General features: G+C 44.3%; 1 protein-coding gene across 3 annotated transcripts in view; it reads left to right on the forward strand.

Moving 5' to 3' along the window:
- Window positions 1–23,645, forward strand: part of LOC116268595 (actin-binding LIM protein 1-like) — a 114,063-nt gene that overhangs the window by 43,000 nt on the left and 47,418 nt on the right. For 2 of the 3 annotated variants that reach the window (XM_031661458.1, XM_031661459.1), the window contains one exon: window positions 18,672–18,806. In XM_031661458.1, coding sequence (XP_031517318.1) covers window positions 18,672–18,806 — 135 coding nt within the window. Of the gene's footprint in view, window positions 1–18,671; window positions 18,807–18,828; window positions 19,829–23,645 lie in introns of those variants that run through there. The other variant, XM_031661460.1, reaches the window with a different exon arrangement.

Genomic DNA, 23,645 nt, shown 5'->3' on the forward strand with positions numbered 1-23,645 from the left:
AAGGATGATTAGAACTGGGGTCAGACATATGGATGCCCCGAAAATCAGGCAGGTGACCTGAGTGGAGCCTGGGGCAAACTAGAGAGCATGGCCCTCCCTAAAGGGAAGAGTTACTTTGTCCTTCATCCTAGGTCCCACAGAGGGGTGCAGGTCAAGTTGCCAGGCCTTCCAGTTTTCAAGAGCAGCTGGAAATAGGGATTTTAATGTAAAATCTCCAGATGTTTAAATGTTGACAAACGATTTCACTTTCTCTTTTAAAAATATTGTGTGTGGCCAGGAGCAGTGGGTCATGCCTGTAATTCCAACACTTTGGGAGGCTGAGGTGGGCGGATCACTTGAGGTCAGGAGTTCAAGACTAACCTGGGCAACATGGTGAAACCCCGTCTCTACTAAAACTACCAAAAAATTAGCCGGGCCTGGTGGTGCGTAACTGTAATTCCAGCTACTCGGGAGGCTGAGGCAGAAGAATCGCTTGAACCCAGGAGGTGGAGGTTGCAGTGAGCCGAGATCATGTCACCGCACTCCAGCCTGGGCGATAGAGTGAGACTCCTTCTGAAGAAAAAAGTATTTGTGTGGGCCAAACAAAACGTGTCTGTGGGTAGAACTCAGTCAAAGGGCCTCTCAGTGATGGTTTGTAGTTTAATGACATGTCCACCATGCCTACCCCAGGAAGAAACACACTTTTACACAGCAAGACCCAGGATTCATACACACATGCATATGAATGGCTGAAATAAAACTCACATGAAGCAATACTTACCTTTACTCTCTGCTATTTTATTTTCTTCTTTTTAAGTATGCTGGTGATGATCCATTAAACTTATTTTATGTTCCAGTGGTTCAAGACCCAAAGTCTGAAAAGCACTGGCTTAGACCTTCTATACTAACTACTTAAACTTTTATTGATGAAATAGAATAAGGTACTTCTGTGGGCAACCATGTTTCCATTCTGAGTACTCCTGTTATTGTGCTACTAGGTACGTTTGGGTTACGTTGAGTTTCTTCACTTGCAACTGGACAGGTTTTGACAAAAGAATGTCTGAATCTTTCATTTGCCACTTTATCGTTAACAGAAGTTGGCAGGAATTTGGTGTCATCTGTCTTGGGTGCTTGATACAATTAAGAACTAACCCAACTGCTAAATTCAGAGTAAAATACTGTTTGAATTCCAGCTGGAAGTCCAAAGAAAACCCTCGCAGAGCCCATGTCAGCTTTCAAGCCTGGTATTTCTGGAGTTGCTTTTTCAGTTGGGATTACTTTTCCCTACAAGTCTGCCTCTCCTCTTTGTGTTCACCATGCTCGCCTTGTGTCCTTGCTTTTGCCTCGCAGCCAGGGAGGGAGGAGCGAGATCAGGGCTGGGACCGTCTGTCATGTGTCATACCATCCCTCAGTGACCAGCTCTTCATCTACATTGTTGAGCATTACTTGCTGGATGGCATTCATTTTTGAAGTATAAGAGCTTTTCCAGAAAAAATATCATTTCAGCCAGGCACAGTGGCTCATGTCTGTAATCCTAGCACTTTGGGAGGCCAAGGCAGGTGGATTGCTTGAGGTGAGGAGTTTGAGACCAGCCTGGGCAACATGGTGAAACCCCATCTCTACTAAAAATTTAAAAATTAGCCAGGCATGGTGATGCATGCCTGTAATCCCAGCTAGTTGGAAGGCTGAGGCAGGAGAATTGCTTGGAACCCAGGAGGTGGAGGTTGCAGTGAGCTGAGATCGTGCTAGGCTGGACTCTAGCCTAGACGACAGAGCAAAACACTGTCTCAAAAAAAAAAAAAAAAAAGTGTGTGTGTATATATATATATATATATATATGATTTAAGGGCTTAGGAGAGAGTTCACCCCTCCCTCAGGAATGTCCAAAAGGTGAGTTGTCAGCAGGCCTTCCATGCAGCAGGAAAGGTTTAACCATTGCTTGGGTGCAGGGCATGTCTGTCATCACCCCTATCTTGATTTGGAAGCACCCTTGCAATATACAACAGGATTTAAAAAGCACTTGGACTTTTGCAACAAGAGCCCAGGAGTGGCTTCTTGCCATTGGAGAGAGTTGATATGATGGAGACACCCCCAGGGAAAGGCCATGCCTGCTATGAAAACCACACGACCACAGTGAGACAACACTAATACGGTAGTTTTGCATAATAAGTAGACAAAGAAGCCACCTACTAAACATGAATCAGGCAAGCAAGGCCAGCCAGAGAGTCGGCAGTCAGCATAGTACTTCCAGGTTGGGGGCCAGTGTGGTGCAAGATGACCAGGAGCAGCATTGGAGACGAGATTGGAAGGCACCTTGTTAACAGGGCCTCTGCCTTGCCTCTCCAGGGCACTGTTCTCATCTGAGTCGGGGGCAGCACCCTCTGAAGTTGTGCAGCCACAGCCTGCACCGCTTTACCCAGGGGTAGTGTGCTTCCAGGGAGCTGGTGCTGCAGTTGGTAGCAGGCAAATCCCGTCTCTACCACTTCCTGGAGGACATAGAGCCAAGCTCCTAACCTGTCTGAGAGTCAGGGTTCTTTTCAGTTAAAACAATACTGAGAACCTCCAATTTTGTCTTCACTTCGGGAGGTTTGATGAGTTATCTGGTGAGTTTGAGCATTGGAAAGAATTATTAGTAGATCACAACAAAAATAGGTAGTAAACATGATGGATTATTCATCAGGAGCTAGGCAAGTGGGAGAAAGGGAAACGATTAAATCTAAGAGAACAAAAACCATTGTGCAAGAAAGGGAATCTATTCATAGAAAGCACTACAGAATCTAGTAGAACAATAATTACATTCTCAAAGTGTAAACACTGACCATGGGTTTAACCAAAATTTGTCATATGGGCATATTGGTAAGAGCCGAATCCTCATCTGCAGAAACAGGATGTAAGTAGCTAATGGCTGAGTTGATATAAGCATAGTGTTAAGAAAAAACACCAAAAGTTGAGCACATTTGCCTAGAGGGGTTGGGAGGAGTGGGGCAGGCAATTACCATCATGCATTATAAGCATGTTTGTTTTTTTGGGTTTTTTAAACTTTTTTTTTTTCCTTATATAGACAGGGTCTTGCTACGTCACCCAAGCTCATCTCAAACTCTTGAACTCAAGCGATCCTACTGCCTTGTACTCCCAAAATGCTGGGATTACACGTGTGAGCCACTGCCCACACTTAACCTAAACTTTGACAAAAAATAAATAAATATGGGGTAAAAAACCCATACTTCCCACTCCATATCTTTATTGTTAGGGTTAATTTAAATGAAGTAGTGTGCAAAAACTTCAAATGTGGCCTGTGCCATGTGCTCAATAAATGTTAATGAAGGTCAGTTGGTCTGTGGAGTTTATTTAAGCATCAGAGCAGGAGCACAACCCAGATCCGCAGGAATGGCCCGAGGTGCCTTGAGATAATGCAGGACTAAGAAGTAGGTGGTGAGAGGCTGGGCACAGTGACTCACGCCTGTAATCCCGGCACTTTGGGAGGTTGAGGCAGGTGGATCACCTGAGGTCAAGAGTTCGAGACCAGTCTGGCCAATGTGGCGAAGCCCTGTCTCTACTAAAAATACAAAAAAAAAAAAAAAAAAATTAGCGAGACGTGTTGGCATGCACCTGTAATCCCAGCTACTCGGGAGCCTGAGGCAGGAGAATGGCTTGAACACGGGAGGTAGAGGTTGCAGTGAGCCAAGATCGCGCCATTGCACTCCAGCCTGGGCAACAAGAGTGAAACTCCATCTCAAAGAAAAAAAAAAAAAAAAGGAGGTAGTGAGAATTAAATTTGTAACCAGAAGGAGAGACAGTGTTCAACTGTCTTCGGCTAGGATTTTCAGAGGCTGAACACCCTTTCCTATAGTATATATCCTTCTTTTTCTCACTTGCCCCTTGTGGTACAGTTGTCCTTCAGTTGCCTTGGTGGCTTTGTAAAATTATTCCTTAAAGCTTCAGGATTTTATAGGTTTGCCTAAAAAGTAAGTCGTGTTTATAAATGGGAGCTTTGCAACCAGTCTTCATGGGTTCGAATCCAGATCGCCTGTTTACTAATTGTGAATGGGAGCTTGGCAACCAGTCTTCATGGGTTTGAATCCAGCTCGCCTGTTTACTAATTATGCCACCTTGGGCAAGTCACTTAACCTCCTGTTGCCTGAGTTTCCTCATCAGAAAATAAGGACAATGATAGTACCAATTAATAGGGCTATCTTGAAAATTGAATCAATTAATCCACATAAAGCATTTAAAACAATACCTGGTCACCTATCGCCTCCCGGCACATAGCTCAGTAATTGCTATTCCTTCTGTTACTACTGTCATTCCTTTTGACTAAGTAAAATCAGGGCAATGTGTCCAATGAGCTGAAGTTTAGTAACAGATTAGTTTGGGGACCCCTGAAAGTAAGTAGAGCTGAGATAGGTGAGTCGAGGAACCCAGGAGGGTCCACTCCTTTCCACTGGACCATGTCTTCCAGCTTGCCTCAAGTAGAGCAATGCTTTGTCACCTTTGTCATGCCACAGTACTCCAGGACCATATCAGTGGCTTCCCGTGACCAGTAAGCTCTACTGTGCAGTGATAGAAATTCACCAAGGAACTTGACCTGTTGGGTTTTCGGTGCCAAGATCCCTTGGGCAAGTAAGCTAATGACACCGGTCTTTTTGTTGTGGAATGAAATGAGGTGGCTAATGATGCTTTGATGCAGGAATGTGTTGGCATCATATGAACAGTTGCAAAGTGTTTGAGGCTGGAAGCCATGTGTGCTCAGGAAGCCCACTGGAGGAAGCTGCCCACCTGCTCTGCAGCAGTCCCTGCTGGCTGTTCTACTCATCATGTCCTGTTCTGGGGACATGCCACTTAGCTTTTCCAAGGCTCTGGGGCCACCCAAACTCCTCCCCGCAGGTCAGGTCAGCTGGAAATTGTGCTATGTTGTGTGGCTCTCATTCAGAGAACTTAGCCAGGGTTGGTTTGAGACTGGTCCATCAACTCCTTCCTTCAGCTGTTTTTTTTTTTTTTCTTCCTGAGTCAGAGACTTAAATGAGTCTTTTATCTTTTGTCATCGGTTGAGTGGTATTGACATCATTCAAATTACCTAACTGATGGTAGATACTGTTGGTGAACCCAAGGTATTTTTCCGACTTTCAGTTTCACACAAAGACTGTTGCTCTGGAAAAGAGACAGAAAGCCAGGCTGGTATTCAAAACATGAACATATTGAACATGCATTTATAGAGTGCTGACTTTGTGCCCACAACTGTGCCAGACCCTGGGAATACAATGGCAGTTACCTTGTAATGGAGAAGACGGAAAAGAAAAAAGAAATAGAATGTTTAGACTATGGTAAATATAAAGAGAGGACACCGAGGTGGGGGTCGCAGGGAGACTGGCTTTAATGAGATAGTTCAGGGAGGAGTCTCAGAAGAGGTAACCTAGAAGCTTGAGGGTGCGACCAGAAGGAGGAGAGGGAGCTGGGCTTGCAAACAGCTGGGGAAGAGACTTCTGGGCAGGGAAAAGTATGCCTGGAGATCTTGAAGCAGCAAGAGCCAGAACTTGGGAGGATGTGGAGAGAGGATGTGAGAAGAGGCTGGAAGAGGTGGTGGGGCCAGAGGGCATCTTCCACAGGGGAGTGAGAGAAGGATTAGTGGAGTGATCTGTTTATATTATGCACTTAAAAGATCATTCTGGTGGTTGCACGGCAAAGGGATTGAACAAATGAGTTGACAGTCCACACTATTTCGTGTTTTTCTTTCTTCTTTCTTTTTTTGAGATGGAGTTTCACTCTTGTTGCCCAGACTGGAGTGCAATGGCACGATCTCAGCTCACTGCAATCTGTGCCTTCTGCGTTCAAGCGTTTCTCCTGCCTCAGCCTCCCAAGTAGCTGGGATTACAAGCGAACGCCACCATGCCCGGCTAATTTTGTATTTTTAGTAGAGACGGGGTTTGTCCATGTTGGTCAGGCTGGTCTCGAACTCCTGATCTCAGGTGATCCACCCACCTCGGCCTCCCAAAGTGCTGGGATTACAGACGTGAGCCACCATGCTTGGCCCACACTTGTGTTTTTCATAGCTGTGCCCTGAACCCCTCCTAGTGCCTTATTTTAGTGAGGGATCAATTACTTATAGGCATATCCTAATGTTTCTAGTTTTCCGGCAAATCTCTGGTGCTGACACTGGTGTTGACATTCCTCTAGGCAAGTTGTGTTTGTGAAACTCCCATGGGAGTGGGGCACTGGTCTGATGGTATCTTATTCAGATTTTTTATATGTCTTCTTATAGGCTCTTTCCTAAAAAGGTAGCAGAGATGAAATGATATTGAGGACATTTGTTGGAGTGGGGACGTGTTGGTGAAAAACATGTCTAATACTTTAGTGGGGAGAATTGCATTCATTAATAAGGTGTGAGTGGTGCAATCTCGGCTCACTGCAACCTCCACCTCCCGGGTTCAAGCGATTCTCCTGTCTCATCCTCCCCAGTAGCTGGGATTACTGGCGCCCACCACCTCGCCCGGCTAGTTTTTTGTATTTTTTTAGTAGAGACGGGGTTTCACTGTGTCAGCCAGGATGGTCGCGATCTCCTGACCTCGTGATCCGCCCGTCTCGGCCTCCCAAAGTGCTGGGATTACAGGCTTGAGCCACCGCGCCCGGCCAATTTTTGTATTTTTAGTAGAGACTGGGTTTCGCCATGTTGGCCAGACTGGCCTGGAACTCCTGACCTCAGGTGATCCACCCGCTTTGGCCTCCCAAAGTGCTGGGAGTACAGGCATGAGACACCACGTCTGGCCTATTTTCCAAGGGTTGGAAGGTTACATTTAGGAGTTCCATGGAGGGATTTAAAATTTTTTTCTTCCTCTCCCTTCTCCTCCCAGTCCCATGTTGGACTTTAACATATTTTTTCTTTGCAAGCAATAGTCTTCACGAAGTGCTTTGTTAAACTTTGGTAGATGATCTTTTATTCTCCACTCAAGCAGAGGCCGTTCTGAAGGTAAATAAGAGAATGATCAACCACCAGAGTTATGCTCCCTGTCACCTGGATGAATAGAAGAATACCTAGCAAGGTGACAGGTGTAGATTATATGTGTTTGCATTTTCTTGCAGAGGTTACACCCAGCAAAAGTAGGTCATACAGAGAGCTTGAATGAGCCTGAAGTTCAGGTCTGGGAGGAGTCAGGAACCTAGGTGTCTAGAGAGTAGTTCTAGAATGTGTAGTATCATGTCTGACATTGCACGTTGGATGCTGTGAACACAGGTCTCATGCTTTCATCTCCCAGTGGGTGTGCAGACACTGGAGAGACCCAGGTGAGGGCGGGTTTGTGTCTTTATTCACAATGCAAGAACAAGAGCGCCTTTTCAGAAAGGGTTCACATTCTTGTTTCTGAAATTTATAAGCACTTGAATGAAAAGCTTCACTCTGCAATTTGGAAGCAGTATAACCTTGGGCACAATGATGTGCAGGTTTAACAACCAGCTCTCCAGAGGGCAGGAAGAGGAAAGCCCTGATTTATAAAGTTTGACAATTTCCATGGTGTAAATGTTTCCACTGCAGCCAATTTCAAGCTGCCAAGGTGAAGTCAACCATACAGTTGGGAAGGGCTGGGCATAGTCTCCACTGCAAGGGTGAATGCCTTAAAATTTTATTTTCTTCTCCCCAGAAACCCCCTTAAGATTTTCGAAGTCCAATTTCTATATCTGTAGAATCAGTGTAATTGGGGTTGATGGGATCACAGGAGTTATTATCTTTAAATACCTTTTATAAATCGTGAAGTGCCACACATATATTAGCTTTTTTCATTAGTCTGTTTGAAATGCTGTTTTTAACTACTTAATGATTCTGAGTATGTCCTGCAAGTAGAAGCAGCCAGAAAGAAAAGTCAAGGACAGCTGGGAGACTTCCTGTGCTGGAGACAAATGGATTTGTGCCGCAGAGACACCTCAATCAATATCTTAGTTCTTTGGTTTTTGCTTTTCAAATTCCTCGGAGGTGTCTGGATTTGGAATTAGAGGGTAGAAGGTAATGGTGGTACCATGCTTAAACTAAACCCTGTCTTAAGACCCTAGGGTAATAGACTCTGACCCTCTCTCTTGTATTTCTGTAAATGGCTCAGATGGGACCACAATCCCTCCCACTCTCAGAATCAGGATGGATGTGGCTCTCTCGTGGTCCATAAAGATGTGATGTTCTGCCGGCGGAGTTCAGACTGAAGCCAATGCCCGTTTGTTAGGCTGGATTCATTTCTAAGTAGAATTGCTGGTGCAGGGATAATTTGAGATCCCTGGATGACCTTAAAAGGTTCAATCAAATTTCCGAAGGGATTTTTGTAATGCTTCAGAAATTCCTGCTCATACAGGTTAGTGACAGTCTTTCCTGACATTCAGCTGACATGGGCATCTGTGTGCCAGGCTGAGGCTGTGGGGCTCTGCCTTAGTCCATTTTGTGTTGCTAGAACAGAATATCACAGATTGGGTAATTTATAAAGAAACAGAATTTATTTCTTATGGTTCCTGAGGCTGGGAAGTCCAAGGTCAAGACATTTGTATCTGGCAAGGGCTTTCTTGTTGGCGTTATCCCATGATGGAGGCAGAAGGGCAAACTAGGGTGTGAGAGCCAGGATAGGGACTGAACTTTATCCTTTTATCAGCAACCTGCTCCTGTGATAACTCCCTCACTCCTGCTGTGACAGCACTAATCCATTCATGAGGGCAGAGCCTTTGTGACTGAAGCACCTCTTGAAGGTTCCCCTCTTAATGTTTACAATGGCAAGGAAATTTCAACATGATTTTGGAGGGGACATTGAAACCATAGCAGGATCCTAGGAGGATATGGCCTCACACTGTCTCTGCTACCACACTGGAAGGTTGGGCATGTATTCTTGGCCCCTTTTACAGTCTCAGGGAAGTTGAGGCATGTGTCAGGAAAGGCAGGACTGGGAATCCAGTCCCCTACTCCGAGGTCCCTTCTAATTGCAATTAGAGAGAAGAGGTGGGAGTTGTAGACAAATGGTTGATCATGGTCAGAGAAAGGCTAGGAGAGGTCAGAGAAGGGTGTAATTTCAGTGAGTCATCTCAATCAAAAGGTGTGTCAAAGGAGTCATGCTTTTAGGAGGAGGAGGAAAAGGCACCAAGCCAATTTTAAAATCCCTTTCTGAGATTAATCATCACATGGAGAAGGCAGGTGTAGCACATCAGGGCAAGTGCGCAAAGTGATTTATAAGGAGGAAATTTCCTGGCTGAATTACGATAATCCTAGTACCTCTTTGCCTTGGGGGAATCAGATTAACTGGATTTGAGCAGAGGCTGTTTCTATAATCAGGAGTCCAGCTGACGGTTGCTGACAGCATCTTCTATGTTTGGAGGAATAGCAAGGACCTATCACGTAGCCATGGAAAAGGCAAATCAAGTATCAGAATTATCAGATTTTTTTTTTTTTTTTTTTTGTCTAGGCAGAGTATCGCTCTGTTGCCCAGGCTGGTGTGCAGTGGTGTGATCTCAACTCACTGCAACCTCTGCCTCCTGGGTTCAAGCAATTCTCCTGCCTCAGCCTCTCTAGTAGCTGGGATTACAGGTGCCCGCCATCACGCCTGGCTAATTATTGTGTTTTTAGTAGAGATGAGGTTTCACCATATTGGCCAGGCTCTTCTCGAGCTCCCAACCTCAGGTGATCCGCCTGCTTTGGCCTCCCAAAGTGTTGGGATTACAGGCATGAGCCACCACGCCTGGCCAAGTATCAGGGTATCTTTTCTTTCTTTCTTTCTTTTTTTTTTTTTTTTTGAGATGGAGTCTTGCTCTGTCCCCAGGCTGGAGTGCGGTGGCACGATCTCAGCTTACTGCAGCCTCTGCCTCCCAGGTTCAAGTGGTTCTCCTGCCCCAGCCTCCTGAGTAGCTGGGATTACAGGTGCATGCCACCATATCCAGCTAATTTTTTGTAGTTTTAGTAGAAACGGGGTTTCACCACGTTGGCCAGGCTGGTTTCTAACTCCTAACCTCATGATCTGCCTACCTGGGCCTCCCAAAGTGCTGAGATTATAGACTTGAGCCACCACGCCCAGCCAGTGTCAGGGTATCTTAACTGGTGAAAGCCACAAGTGGCAGGGAAGCCCACCACCATACTGCTCATCCCCCGGGACTGTTTGTGCCAACTAACAATTCTGTTTACCGAACTCACATGGTATAAGAAAATGAGGTCGTGGAAGCCAATTTAAGAGAAGGATCATTTTGGACAACTAATGACAGGGTAACTGTGTGTGTAGCTTCAAGTAACTACCACTTGCCACAGCAGGAAATGGGCCTTTAGGTAAACTGCAAATTAAGCACTCTATGCATTTATTTAAACTGTTGAGTTTCTTGTTTTCTGGGCTTAATACTAGTGCTGGTCTAGCACAAAGAAAGGGAGTAGGAGGTGGGAGAGTGCACATCTCTGTGATATGTGTTTACAGTTTAGTGGGAACCAATGGGGTAGAAGCAGAGAAAATATTCTAGGTAATGAAGCAGTCTCTCTCAAATGTAGGCTGCCATGAGAATAGGACTCCTGTCTTTAAGCAGAAATCAACCTTACCATACAGAGGAGCATTTTAGGATTGCAAATCCAGACCAATCTCAACCAGAGAGAGATTTCCAATCCAGGCCTCAGCTCAGGCTGGAGGTGGCCGAGAGGGTCCTCCCAACGGCAGGTCGTGTTTCCTTGCTATCTCACCCTGACTCTGTACATGTTCTTCTGCCATAAATGGCTGCAGCCTGGAAGAATTTCTGTTTGTACTTCAAGCCTTGTTTCTCATCTGCGTATTGACTAGCAGGTGTTGCTTTTGGAATGATGACGCAGCTGGGCATTCACCAATTCTGAGCCATGTACCCAGGGCCTAGTGAGGACATTAGACCAGCTTGATTTCCTTCTATGCTAGATAATTTTTTCCTGTGGAAATCCCCTACACAGTGCTTCCAAATGTGGCCAGAGTAAAACTGTTCCTTCTTAGCTACATTTTCTTGGACAAAGTTTTTAACTCTTCTTAGCCTTGGTTTCCTCCTCTGCAAAACAGGAATTGTGCAACAGTCTCCCATACGGCAATCGTGACGCAGTTATTTTGATTGTGAGTAGCAATTAATTGTTACAGTGCCTGGAACATCGTTAAATATTCAGTACATTTTACTTGTTATAATAATGTAATAGTGTTCTGGAATGATTTATTGCAAACGTCAGAAGTTCAGGACCCTGGACCTTCACATGGGAGATGCCCCTATAGTGTTGTTAGGTGGTAACCCTATTTTCCCTAATCCAAACATTGAACTGAGAAGTACAGAGATGACAACTCAGGCTATTTGATATTTGAAATCAGAACTATTTCAGACATTTGGAGGAATTGACCATTGAGCTTGCAGTTTTGTAGGGCCAGGATTGTGAAGTAAAAGCAAAAGAAACACAAACCAAGAGAAACATTGGTGATGGTACAGATATTCAGTGCTGGAGGACATGGAGGAGAAGGAAATATTTTATCAATCTAAGCCAGCATGAAAGCTTCAGAGAAGCACCAGGACCTGGGCTACACCATATGGGTCAAGTTTGATTTGAACAGATGAGAAGAGAAACCACAGGAAGGGAGGTTATAATGGGAGTGAAGATGCTAGACCAGGAAGTGGTCAGAAGGCCTCGCTCAAGGGAGATTTATAAATTAATACAAATAAATAGTAGAGTATTTTAGTGCTTGGTCTCCAGGGTCGGACTGTCTGCGATCAAATCACTTAGCACAGGGATAAGTACTCAATAGAGGTGGTTCCTTCTTATACACCTAAAAAGCGAACGTGAGCCATGTTATTGAAGATCTCTGAAGTTAGGTGGAGAACTTTAAGCTTGAGGAGTTGGGACTGAGAGAGCTATTTGGAACTTCTGCTGTTGTTCTTTTTCTTTTTTTAAAATTATTATTTTAATTTTTTCTGAGGCTGAGTCTCACCCAGGCTGGAGTGCCGTGGCGTGATCTTGGTTCACTGCAACCTCCGCCTCCTGGGTTCAAGCGAATCTCCTGTCTCAGCCTCCCGAGTAGCTGGGATTACAGGCACCTGCCACCACACCCAGCTAATTTTTGTATTTTTAGTAGAGACAGAGTTTTGCCATGTTGGCCAGGCTGGTTTGGAACTCCTGACCTCAGTTGATCTGCCCACCCCAGCCTCCCAAAGTGCTGAGATTACAGGTGTGAGCCACCGTGCCCAGCCTTTGTTTTTCTTTTTAAAATAAGCTTTATTTTATTTTATTTATTTATTTTTTTGGAGACAGACTTTTGCTCTTGTGTCCCAGGGTGGAGTGCAATGGCACAATCTCGGCTCACTGCAACCTCTGCCTCCTGGGTTCAAACAATTCTCCTGCTTCAGCCTCCCGAGTAGCTGGGACTACAGGTGCATGCCACCATGCCCAGCTAATTTTTGTATTTTTAGTAGAGATGGGGTTTTACCATGTTGGCCAGGCTGGTCTTGAACTCCTGACCTTAAACGATCCACCCACCTTGGCCTCCCAAAGTGCTGGGATTACAGGCATGAGCCACCGTGCCCAGCTTATAAGCTTTATTTTCTTAAAACCATTTTAGATGAATAAAAAAAATTGAGAAGATAATACAGGTATTTCCTATATACTCAACACTTGGTTTCCCCTGTTAGTAACATTTTACGTTGGTATAATACATTTGTTATAGTTACTGGACCATATTGGCACACTGTTGTAAACTAAAGTCCACACTATTCAGATTTCCGTAGTTTTTACCTAATGTTCTTTCTCTGTTCTGGGATCCCATCCAGGATCCCACATTACGCTTAGTCATCACATCTCTGTAGGCTCCTCTTGGCTGTGATCATTTCTCAGACATTCTTTGTTTTTTATGATCTTTACAATTTTGAAGAGTAGTTGTCAGGTGTTTTTGTTTTGCAGAATGTCCCTCCATTTGGGATTTTTCTCATGATTTCATAAGGATTATGGGTTTTGTTTTGTTTTGTTTTGTTTTGTTTCTGGGAGGAAGACCACAGAGGGAAAGTGCCTGTTTTCATCACATCATATCAAAGGTACATTCTGTCAACGTGACTTATCACTGTTGATGTTTACCTTGCTCACGTGGCTGGGATATTGTCTGTCAGATTTCTCTATTGTAAAGTTAGTCGTTTTTTTCTTCCTATCCACACTGTACTCTATAGGAGGAGATCACTATGTACAGCCCACACTTAAGGAGTGGGGAGTTACGCTGCACCTCCCTGGGTAGAATACGCTTTGCTGGTTGCATTTGGAGAAAAAAGCCAGGGGCCAGGTGCGGTGGCCGGTGCGGTGGCTCACACCTGTAATCCCAACACTTTGGGAGGCAGAGCCGGGTAGATCCCGAGGTCAAGAGGTTGAGACCATCCTGGCCAACATGGTGAAACCCTGTCTCTACTAAAATACAAAAATTAGCTGAGCGTGGTGGTGCGTGCCTGTAGTCCCAGCTACTTGGGAGGCTGAGGCAGGGGAATCGCTTAAACCTGGGAGGTAGAGATTGCAGGGAGCCGAGATCATGCTGCTGCACTCCAGCCTGGTGACAGAGCAAAACTCAGTCTCAGAAAAAACAAACAAACAAACAAAAAAAACCAGGGCGTGGGAAATTTTCAGCAATCCAAGAAAAAGGAGTTGAGGGCCTGGGTTCATGGGACAGGAAAAGGGATGAGGCAAAGGGGATGTGAGGGTGGACAAAATTTGGTGGGAAATGAAAGAGAGGGTAGACTCAGGTTGAAGCACTGGTGATTAGGGGATTATTCTGGTATAAAGAGGTCTGGGTTAGAAGTCACTGCACTAGGTTGCCGCCAACTCTTTATTTCTTGGCTGCGCCACCTTGGGTGAGTCACTTCATTCCTCTGAGCCTCAGTTTGTCTGTTTCTAAGAAGGGGTTGATGGTACCTGTTCTTCCTACCCGAGAACTCCTGTGAGAGTGAAATGAGATAGAGCAGAGGAAAGGGTTTTGGAAGCCATCAAGCACCATGTTGTTCCAAAGGCTTATGGGTTAAGGAGTGATGGTGCAATGAGGAAGGAAGGGGGCTTGAGAGGGAGAATATGTATGTTACCTGCGATATACTGAATATTTCAGATGACCCAGAGCAAGCTGTAACTAAGAGTACTCTGGGCCGGGCGCGATGGCTTATGCCTGTAATCCCAGCACTTTGGGAGGCCGAGGCGGGCGTATCACAAGGTCAAGAGATCGAGACTATCCTGGCCAACATGGGGAAACTCCGTCTCTACTAAAAATACAAAAATTAGCTGGGCGTGGTGATGTGCGCCTATAGTCCCAGCTACTAGGGAGACTGAGGCAGAAGAACTGCTTGAATCCAGGAGGCAGAGGTTGCAGTGAGCTGACATCACACCACTGCATTCCAGCCTGGCGACAGAGCAAGACTCTGTCACAAAAAAAAAAAAAAGAAAAAAAAAAAAAAAGTACTCTGTCACAAGTTTGTGATATTTACCTGTTAGGAGATTTTTATTTCAAATGTGCTTTCCCAGATGTTCTGTTTCTGGCAGTCTAGTTCCACAGTCTGTTCCCCAGAGAGAGGTAGCTTGGGCAAGATGAGGCTAGTTCTGGATTTGAAAGAGGGACTCTGCTTAGCTTTGTGGACTTCCTCTTATGATCTGTCATGGCCTCTGCTTGACTGCACTGAAGATTACTGGAATTTCTGCAATGGTCTCATTCTCCCAGTCTCATTGCCTGAGATCGTTAATAGACATTCCAAAAGTAACACATCGAAAGTGGCATTTTTGCTTTCTGTCCTGCACTGGAGTTCAGAGACGTGGCTGATCTGCTTTGCTTGACTCTGAAAGACAGTGTGAAACTCCCCAGTAAGCGGTGCAATCGGCTGCTTTAGCTGAGTAGTGAGAATTCCTCCAAACTGGGTATTCTGCAGTGGAGGAATCCCATTACTTTTTCAGGCAAGTGGACTCTTGGCTCTTTGTAGGTATTTCCTCATTGTTCAGAGAGTATGCAGCCATGCTTTCGGTTTTTCGTTGTACAATCCTTATTTAGGCAACAAAAATGATGAGCCATGGAAGGTTTGAACTGTGTCTGCTCAAGTTCCAGGGTAAATCATTGACTACTTGGTAGAGGGGAAAGGGCTGGGAGCCTGAGTGCTAAGTGTGCCTCTGCCAGTAACTCCTGATGACTTTGGGCAAGGAATGTAAACTCTTTGCTCCTGAGTTTCCCTATCAATAAAATAAGTAGGGACCACTTGAGCCTTGAAAGATGGAACAGTCAAGTAAAAATTTGCAGCAGAGCCAGTTGGCAGATAAGGGGAAGTGCAGAACCAATGTCATGTCTGTATTGGAAATGACGCAGCATATTTCAAAATTGTAACATTAGATCAACAAACATACATTTGGTAATAACCAGACTGTCAAAGACAGTTATATAAAGTTAACCTCTTTATTCATTTTTGAAAAGGAGAGAGATTCCTTTCTTGACACTGACTTGAGTTGGGATGAAATAAGAACCGAATCTCTCTTGGTCTTTGGATTCTGTCCTTCTCTAGTAAGAAAAGCCGAATTCTTTACAAATGGGTTGTTCTGATGTGTCTGCCTAGGCTGTTGTATGAAGGAAAGGCAACTAAACACGGTCTAGTCTCTGGGTGAAAGCAAAGCAAGTCATCTCTGGGCATGGAGGACTTTGTGGTGTAATGTATATTTCCAAAGGGAAACTCTTGCAAAATGCAGATGCTGATCCCAGTTCTGACCTTGGTAGCTGGTGCCAGCATTGGCAGTGGCTCCTTTATTTGGACATAGAGAAAAGCCAAGAAATGAAATGATATTTTCCTTCCCTCATCATTACTCAGCATGACTGCCTTGCTTAGCAATAAGAAATTCAAGTGTTAAGAAAAACTACAGTGCATTTTCTTATCCAAAAATGCATTCTCCTGTATAGTCAAGAGATTCACTATGTTCTCATATTGTTGCTGAAGAGGATGGTCTTTTGAATTACTTTTGAAATTCTAGCTCTTCTCTGCAGCTGGCATATTCATATTGTCTGAATTCTAAAGGGAAATATAGCTCTTAAATTGGAGTATGCGTAAGAATCACCTGAGTAGTTTACTAAAAAGGTAGATGCCTGACTCCCACTCCTAGTCACTGGGGCTGAAGAACCTGCCTTTTTAATACATGGTACAGAAGGTTCTGATCAGGGGGATCCATACAGTTGCCTTGTGTGTTACCACCTGGGTGCCATGCTCAGTTATCAAAAACCTTATTGCTATGTGTTTACATGCCAAGCTCTAGCTGCTGCTTTTATAACGGCACTTGAACTTGCCATATAAATTAAAGGTATAATAATAATACTTATAAATAATAATTATTTTTGACTTACAACAATTTTCTGATTTTTACAAACTTTATGGAAGGAGCATGAACTTGGCAGTCAGAAAGGCCTGGGTGTGGATCTTTCAGCTTCCTCTGCTTCTTGGGCAGGTTGTTCAACTTCTCTGCGGCTCTGTTTCCTTATCTGTCAACTGTCAAATGGGAACAGTATTACTCACTTCACTGAGAGAAAGAGGTGGTGAGGATGAAATAAAGTGGCTTATGTAAACACCCTGCACTATGTGTGGCATTTAGTAGATGCCAATAAATACCACTTGTCTTCTTTCTTATAGGAAGCAGGAATTAACTTAAAAAACACAAGGACTTAAAGCAGATATTTTTAGGAAAACTTTTTTTTTTTTTTTTTTTTTTTTTTTTGAGACAAAGACTCGCTGTTGTCCTCCAGGCTGGAGTGCAATGGTGTGATCTCAGCTCACTGCAACCTCCGCCTCCCGTGTTCAAGCGATTCTCCTGCCTCAGCTTCCTGAGTAGCTGGGATTACAGGCACCTGCCACCACGCCCGACTAATTTTTGTATTTTTAGTAGGGACCGGGTTTCACCATGTTAGCCAGGCTGGTCTTGAACTCCTGACCTCAGGTGATCCACCCACCTGGGCCTCCCAAAGCGCTGGGATTACAGGCATGAGCCACCACGCCCAGCCAAGAAAACTTTTTTTTTTTTTTTTAATGTGCAAGGGATAGGTTTTTTGGCCTTGATATGCATCACTTTAAAAGTCAGTCATTGTTTAGAGATCTTGAGAGCATGTCCCTCCTTAATTCCTTTAGATAATAACTGAGTTATGTTGTAAATACAGGTTTTCAAGAGAGATCCCAGGGGGTAGATATGGAATTGCAGGTGAATTGCAACCGTGGTATCTTTGTGGCCATTCCCAGGGTCCATTGCAGAGAACACAGATCAGGTGTTCCACCTGAAACTACACCTGCTCCTAGTCAGAATCTCACAAGAAGAACCTTGTTTCTCAGAAGTTAGCCAATAATGGATTATTTGGACTATCTTGTTCAAACTCTTGCCAGGCGAAATGAGAACACTGCTGAGGTCTGAGAGAAACAGTGAACTGTTATATTGTGGTATACAGCGAGCTCCTTGTTGTAAGGTGTTTCCTAAACTGAGTTTCAGCAGTATCTGCCCACATCTGCCCCCTGCTCAACCTGGTTTTACCTTTGGAGAGAAAAATCATCTTTGTGTTGGTTGATTAATTTTAGGTTCAATGTTCTTGTCCCATGTCATTCCTTGCTCATGTCATTCTTGCTCATGTCATTCCCTAAGGAGTATGTTTTTATATATCACCATGATGTTCCTGCTTCTGAGGCTCCACATCAAAAAGGGAATTTGGTAGCAAACACTGCCTATCTGCATTCTCTAGCTGGAGAAACTGCAAGTTAAATGAAAACTCTTGGTGAGCTCAAAGCCACAAGTGTCCCCTCACTGCCTTATCTCCAGGCCTTTGTAAAGGGGAGGCTGTACATCCCAGTCCCAGCGCTGGGCAGTCACAGTAACTTCTAGTCTCTGAAGGCCACACTCTGGAAACTATGAGTATTCTTTTAGTATTCTCTTAGTATCCTTGTAAGCCCCATCATGTGATGTTAGGGTCTGAAAAGACCCTATAAATCCCCTGGGCCAATCCTCTTTGTTTTATGGGAAAGGAAACTGAGGTTCAGAGAGATCCATGTTGTTCCTAGTTTATTTTTTAAAAATTTACTGCCTGCAGTGTGTGTATCAGACACTATGCACATAATGGGAGGCTTATCATAGGCCCACAACAGATTGGATGAATTGCCATTTATGATCAGGAATGACCCTCTGGTAAAGCAGGCTAGAAACTGTCCAGCACACGCTAATTAATGAGTAAAGAAACATTTACTGAGCACCTTTGGTGCCTGAACATTCTGCTATGTCCCAAGAAGCTGGGAGAAGGAGGGAGAAATACAACTGGTGAGACAAAAAGGATAAACTTTAAGAAATGGTCCCCATCTTCGAGGACTTACAGTCCACAGTGAACTCCTGCTGAAGGTGCCTTCTAAATCAATATAAAGACATATTACAAATCCACATTACAAAATATTGAACTAAGCAAGATTGTGTATTCAATAGTTCAATGATGTCATCGCAGAGAAGTCTGGGAGGAAGGGAGAAGACGGCAGGCTCCACTGAGGAACACGCCTGGTGTTTTCTCCCCTGGACTGTTAAAGCCACGACTGTCTTACGGGTCTTTGTGTCTCCAGGATTGTGGCTTGGAGGGGCTGCCCCGTTCACCCTGTCGAATCAATCTCTGTGACTCGTTTGACACCAAAATTACAGAGATACCATGATGACCCCTTTTGCAGGAATGGTCTCTACTCACCTGGATCTTTTGTTGATTTTCTTTCAGTGGCGCACCCTCAGGACCCTCACCACCCATCAGAGAAGCCTGTCATTCACTGCCATAAATGTGGGGAGCCTTGCAAGGGTGAAGTGCTTCGGGTCCAGACCAAACATTTCCACATCAAGTGTTTCACCTGCAAAGGTATGGTGCCTCCAGCTTCGTGGCTCAGTGGCATGCCATGGTCAGGGCTCGCCTTGGGTCCAGCCCATCCCCTTAACTCCACATCGGGTCACTGGATGATAAGTGAATGCCCTGAGAAGCCCTGACATCATTTACTGCCAGTTTGGGATTCAGTTAGACTCTAGGGCGAGAACGAGTCCTGCTAAAACCAGTGATTCATGGGCCTTTGGGTGCTCACCGAGGTCCCTTCTCCTGGAAGAAGGGACTAACACTGAGAAAGAGCAATAAAAATACACTTCTGTGGTTTTTGCCTTCTTTTTCTTTTTCTCTGAAATGAGGAACTCCTACTACAAAGTAGCTTGTCCCAATATCCATTAGTTATAGGAGGCTTGGAAAACTTGCAAGATTGGGTGCCAAGTCACTGGCTCCTCTGTGTGTGTGTGTGTGTGTGTGTGTGTGTGTATTGAGAATTGAGAATTAAGCAAGAACACTCGGGAGACCTCCAAGCAGAAAAAGACCTCCCATCCAAGAAGCTACCAGTTTGGTGTTGATTTCCATTAACAAGCCTACCTTTTGGGGTTTACAAAGATTGGCATCTTTGTATGAAATACGCCAACCTGTTATTTCAGAGCCAGGGCGTGGCCAACTGGGGAAGAAAAGGAAGAAGAATGGTTTTGTGTGTTTGTTTGATAAATAGGTTACTTGGGCTGAGGGCATGTCCGGGTAGCTCAAGATGTGGTTCAAGGATGTCAGAGAAGGAAGGCAGACGAGACTCGGAGAGCACTCTGTAAATTTACTCTGTGCCCTGCTTGGGGTAAGCACCCTCATTCCTATGCCCTGCCTGGAAGCACCTTCATTTCTGGAAACTGTGTTTTGTTTTGAGTGTCTTACATCACAAAGACTCAGCATTGTCATCCTAAGCCATCCATCCACGGCCAGGGAGGCTCTCAGGTAGATTCCAGTCTTCCTAGTGACTACGAAATACATGAATAAAGGAGGAGGGAGCGCTTTCCTGGAGTCCACAGCTGTTCCTTACACTGAAGGTAAAGTTTTCAGAAGAAAGAATGCTAGCATGTGTAGCTAGGGCAAGAAGGTGGAAAGAGGGAAGGGTATGAGCTTAACTGCCTCAAATGAGCTCAGTGCTCAATGCATGACATGCGTTACAAATGCTGTGTCCATATCTCAGAGAGGGATTATTTAATCCTCCTGAAAACCCCTGTGAGTAAGTATGATAAACCCCAGTTTTCACCCAACCCAAGTTGGCTATGAGGAAATATCAAGGTTACACCCAGGGTGCTGTGCTGTCACGTTGTGTGGCTTGAGTCCTGCCTTGCCATTAAGCAGCTGATTGCGGACAAGTTACTTGTCTCTCTGTGGCTCAGTGTCCTTATCTGTAAAATAAAGAGACTAGACCATATGAAACTTACATCATCCCAGGTCTGAAGTTTGCAGATTCCATATACCAGATAAGTGTATATTAATATAGACCCCCAATCAGAGCTTCTTAGTGGGTAGGTCAGAGAAAAAATGTTTTCTGGTTATATCCAGTTTAGCTAACTTGGAGTCAGCATTGTATTTTTATTGTTTCTCATAAATGTATTGCAACATGACTCAAAGGATAGATTTGGTGTGAAATAAATACAATCCATAAACGACTGCAGTCACGTATATATTTTATTTTATGTATTCTATTTTATTATTTATTTATTTATTTGAGATGGAGTCTCGCTCTGTTGCCAGGCTAGAGTGCAGTGGTGCGATCTCAGCTCACTGCAACCTCTGCCTCCTGGGTTCAAGCAATTCTCCTGGCTTAGCCTCCCAAGTAGCTGGGATTACAGGCACCCACCACCACGCCCAGCTAATTTTTGTGGTTTTTTGTTTTGTCTTGTTTTGTTTTTTAGTAGAGACGGGGTTTCATCATGTTGGCCAGGCTGGTCTTGGACTCCTAATCTCAAGGGATTCTCCTGCCTCAGCATCCCAAAGTGCTGGGATTACAGGTGTGAGCCACCACACCCAGCTCTCTATTTTATATTTCTACTTGAAAGTATGGAGTAGTAGACTCAGATCTGGGCACTCACTGTTCAATACATCGAGGTGTTAGAATAGACATTCATTTATCCCCTGTGGGGTGAAAGCTCCCTTGCTTTTTTTCTCCTTTAGTTTAATTCTAAGGACCAAATGTAAATTCCTCATCTTGGAAAGTTGTATCATATATCTTGTTTCATGCTATAAATGTGTTCTTGAAAAGTCGAGTTTTTGTTTAAATTAAATTCCATTTTAAGAATACTTGCTATTTGTAGGAATTATTTTTCAATTTAACAAAATGTTACTAAAATAAATGAGTCAGTCATCTATCCTTATATATTTGTATTTTCTCACACTTAATCTGGCAATGGCTACTATTATGTGTCCCAACGTTCTGGAATCATCCTTTTCTTTAATATCTGGAGAAAGTGGTTTAGGTTCCCTGTGCCTTATACCGTAGGGAGTCCGTGACTTTTCCCAAGGTTCTAGAGCAGCACTGTCATCACTGTTGTAAATGTGAGAAGTCTTGCAAGGGTGAAGTGCTTCAGGCAGAAATATCATGTAAGCTGGCACACGTTTCCCTGTGTGACAAACCTGCACTTCCTGCACATGCACCCCAAAACTTAAAAAATAAATAAATTTTTAAAAATGCAAGCCACTTGTATAATTCTAAATATTCTAATAGCCATATTGAAAAGGTTGAAAGGGAAAGGTGTAGTTCTCATTAATATGTTTTATTTAACCCTATCCAAAATATTATTTCAATAAGTAATATAAAAAGTATTGAGATACTTGACATTCTTTTTTTAAATACTACCTTAACACATCTCAATTTAGACTAGAACATTTCTTTTTGTTTTTTTTTTTTTTTTGCTTTGCTTTGTTTTATTTGTTTGATACAGAGTCTCACTCTGTTGCCAGGCTGGAGTGCAATGGCGTGATCTTGGCTCACTGCAGCCTCCGCCTCCCGTGTTCAAGGGATTCTCCTGCCTCAGCCTCCTGAGTAGCTGGGACTACAGGTGTGCACCTCCACACTCAGCTAATTTTTGTTTTTTGTTTTTTGTTTTTTTTTTTAGTAGAGACAAGTTTTCACTATGTTGGCCAGGATGGTCTCTATCTCTTGACCTTGTGATCTGCCTGCCTCAGCCTCCCAAAGCCCTGGGATTACAGGCGTCAGCCACTGCACCTGGCCGCACATTCTTTTTTTTTTTAGATGGAGTTTCACTCTTGTCACCCAGGCTGGAGTGCAATGGAGTGATCTTGGCTCACTGCAACCTCTACCTTCTGGATTCAAGCGATTCTCCTACCTCAGCATCCCTAGTAGCTGGAGTTACAGGGTTGTGACACCACACCCAGCTAATTTTTTTCTGTATTATTTGTAGACACAGGGTTTTACCACGTTGACCAGGCTGGTCTTGAACTCCTGACCTCAGGTGATCCGCCCACCTTGGCCTCCCAAAGTGCTGGGATTACAGGCATGAGCCACCGTGCCCGGCCTGGACTAGACACATTTCAAACGGTCAGTAGCCACATGTGGTTAGTGGCTACTGTACTGGACAGCACAGTTCTAAAGATTCCTCGAGGTATGCATTCCTGTGGTTCCCTCACTCCAAATTCTTGCCAGTTTCAAAGTCTTGGTCTCCTCCTGTGAGTGCTGTGCCTTTTTCATTGCTTCATCCCACACAGTTTTCCTCTCTCTCCTCTTCCATAGTACCACTACCCCAAGGCAGCTCTTTTCAGCAGCAGACTTAATTAAGGTCTGGGCTAATGGTGGGAGGTCACAGCACAGAATAGGCACCAACTGCCCTCGTATTCTCAAGCCATCTCTGACATGAGACATTTCTCATTAGCAAGAGCCTTTTCTTTTCTTTTCATTTCTTTTCTTTTTGTTTTTCTTTTCTTTCTTCCTTTCCTTTTCTTCCCTTCTCATTCCATTCTATTCCTTTCCTTTTCCTTCCTTCCCTTCCCTTCCTTTCCTTTCCTACTTTTCTTTCATTCTTTCGTTTCCTTCTTTCATTTCTTTCCTTCATTCTAGAGCAGTTTTAGGTTTATGGGAAAATTGATCAGAAAGTACAAGCCAGGGCCATTTTTCAGACTTATTCCAAACCTCGTCTGCACCATCTTGACAGGGCTTGCTCTCTCTCCAAAGACCCTTCTCTCTCCAAAGACCCTTCTGCTCCATCCTAATCAGATCAGGACACTGAATTTCCTTGGCATCTTTACTTCTTATAAATCCCAGCAGAAATAGCCATCTTTTCCCTGAGGAATGCTGTCTTCCTCCTAGCCCAAGTGACCCAATTGCAGCCAAGTCCTAAAACAACAGTTTCGTTTTCTTCTGTTTCACCGAGAGTTGCGATGTTCAGGTACTGAGCTGATGTCCCAGGACAGAGGATTTTGGGTGGGGAGCATGTGCCAAAACAAGCCTGGGCTTTTGGTCAAGACCTGGCTGAGTGCACAGGAGGCACATTCCAGTTCTGACTGTGACCTTGAGTCCAGCCAAGCTTTCTCCCTGGAATTCCCTTCCCTCCCTCCCACCTGCCTCGCCTTCACACATCTACCTTGTAGACAAAGCCTTCTGTTTCTTGAGTTGGGGCAGAGGCTGATTTCCCCTAGAAAGAAAGGCCAACGACGTAAAATGCCTTTGGGAATGAAAAGCAAGGATGAACTCTTTTTGCTAAAAATAGGTTTTGAAAAAAGGGCGAAAGGGGCCACTGAACATTTTACACAAGAGCTAAACAAATTTGAGGGTGGGAAAGGGTTACGATGGAGGAGTTAGAGTTGATAGCACAAACTTAGGTCAGTTTCAGACCCAGTGACTTCACAGGTTTAGCTGTG

The sequence above is a fragment of the Papio anubis genome, unplaced genomic scaffold (genome assembly GCF_008728515.1).
Source record: "Papio anubis isolate 15944 unplaced genomic scaffold, Panubis1.0 scaffold163, whole genome shotgun sequence".
Classification (NCBI taxonomy): Eukaryota; Metazoa; Chordata; class Mammalia; order Primates; family Cercopithecidae; genus Papio; species Papio anubis.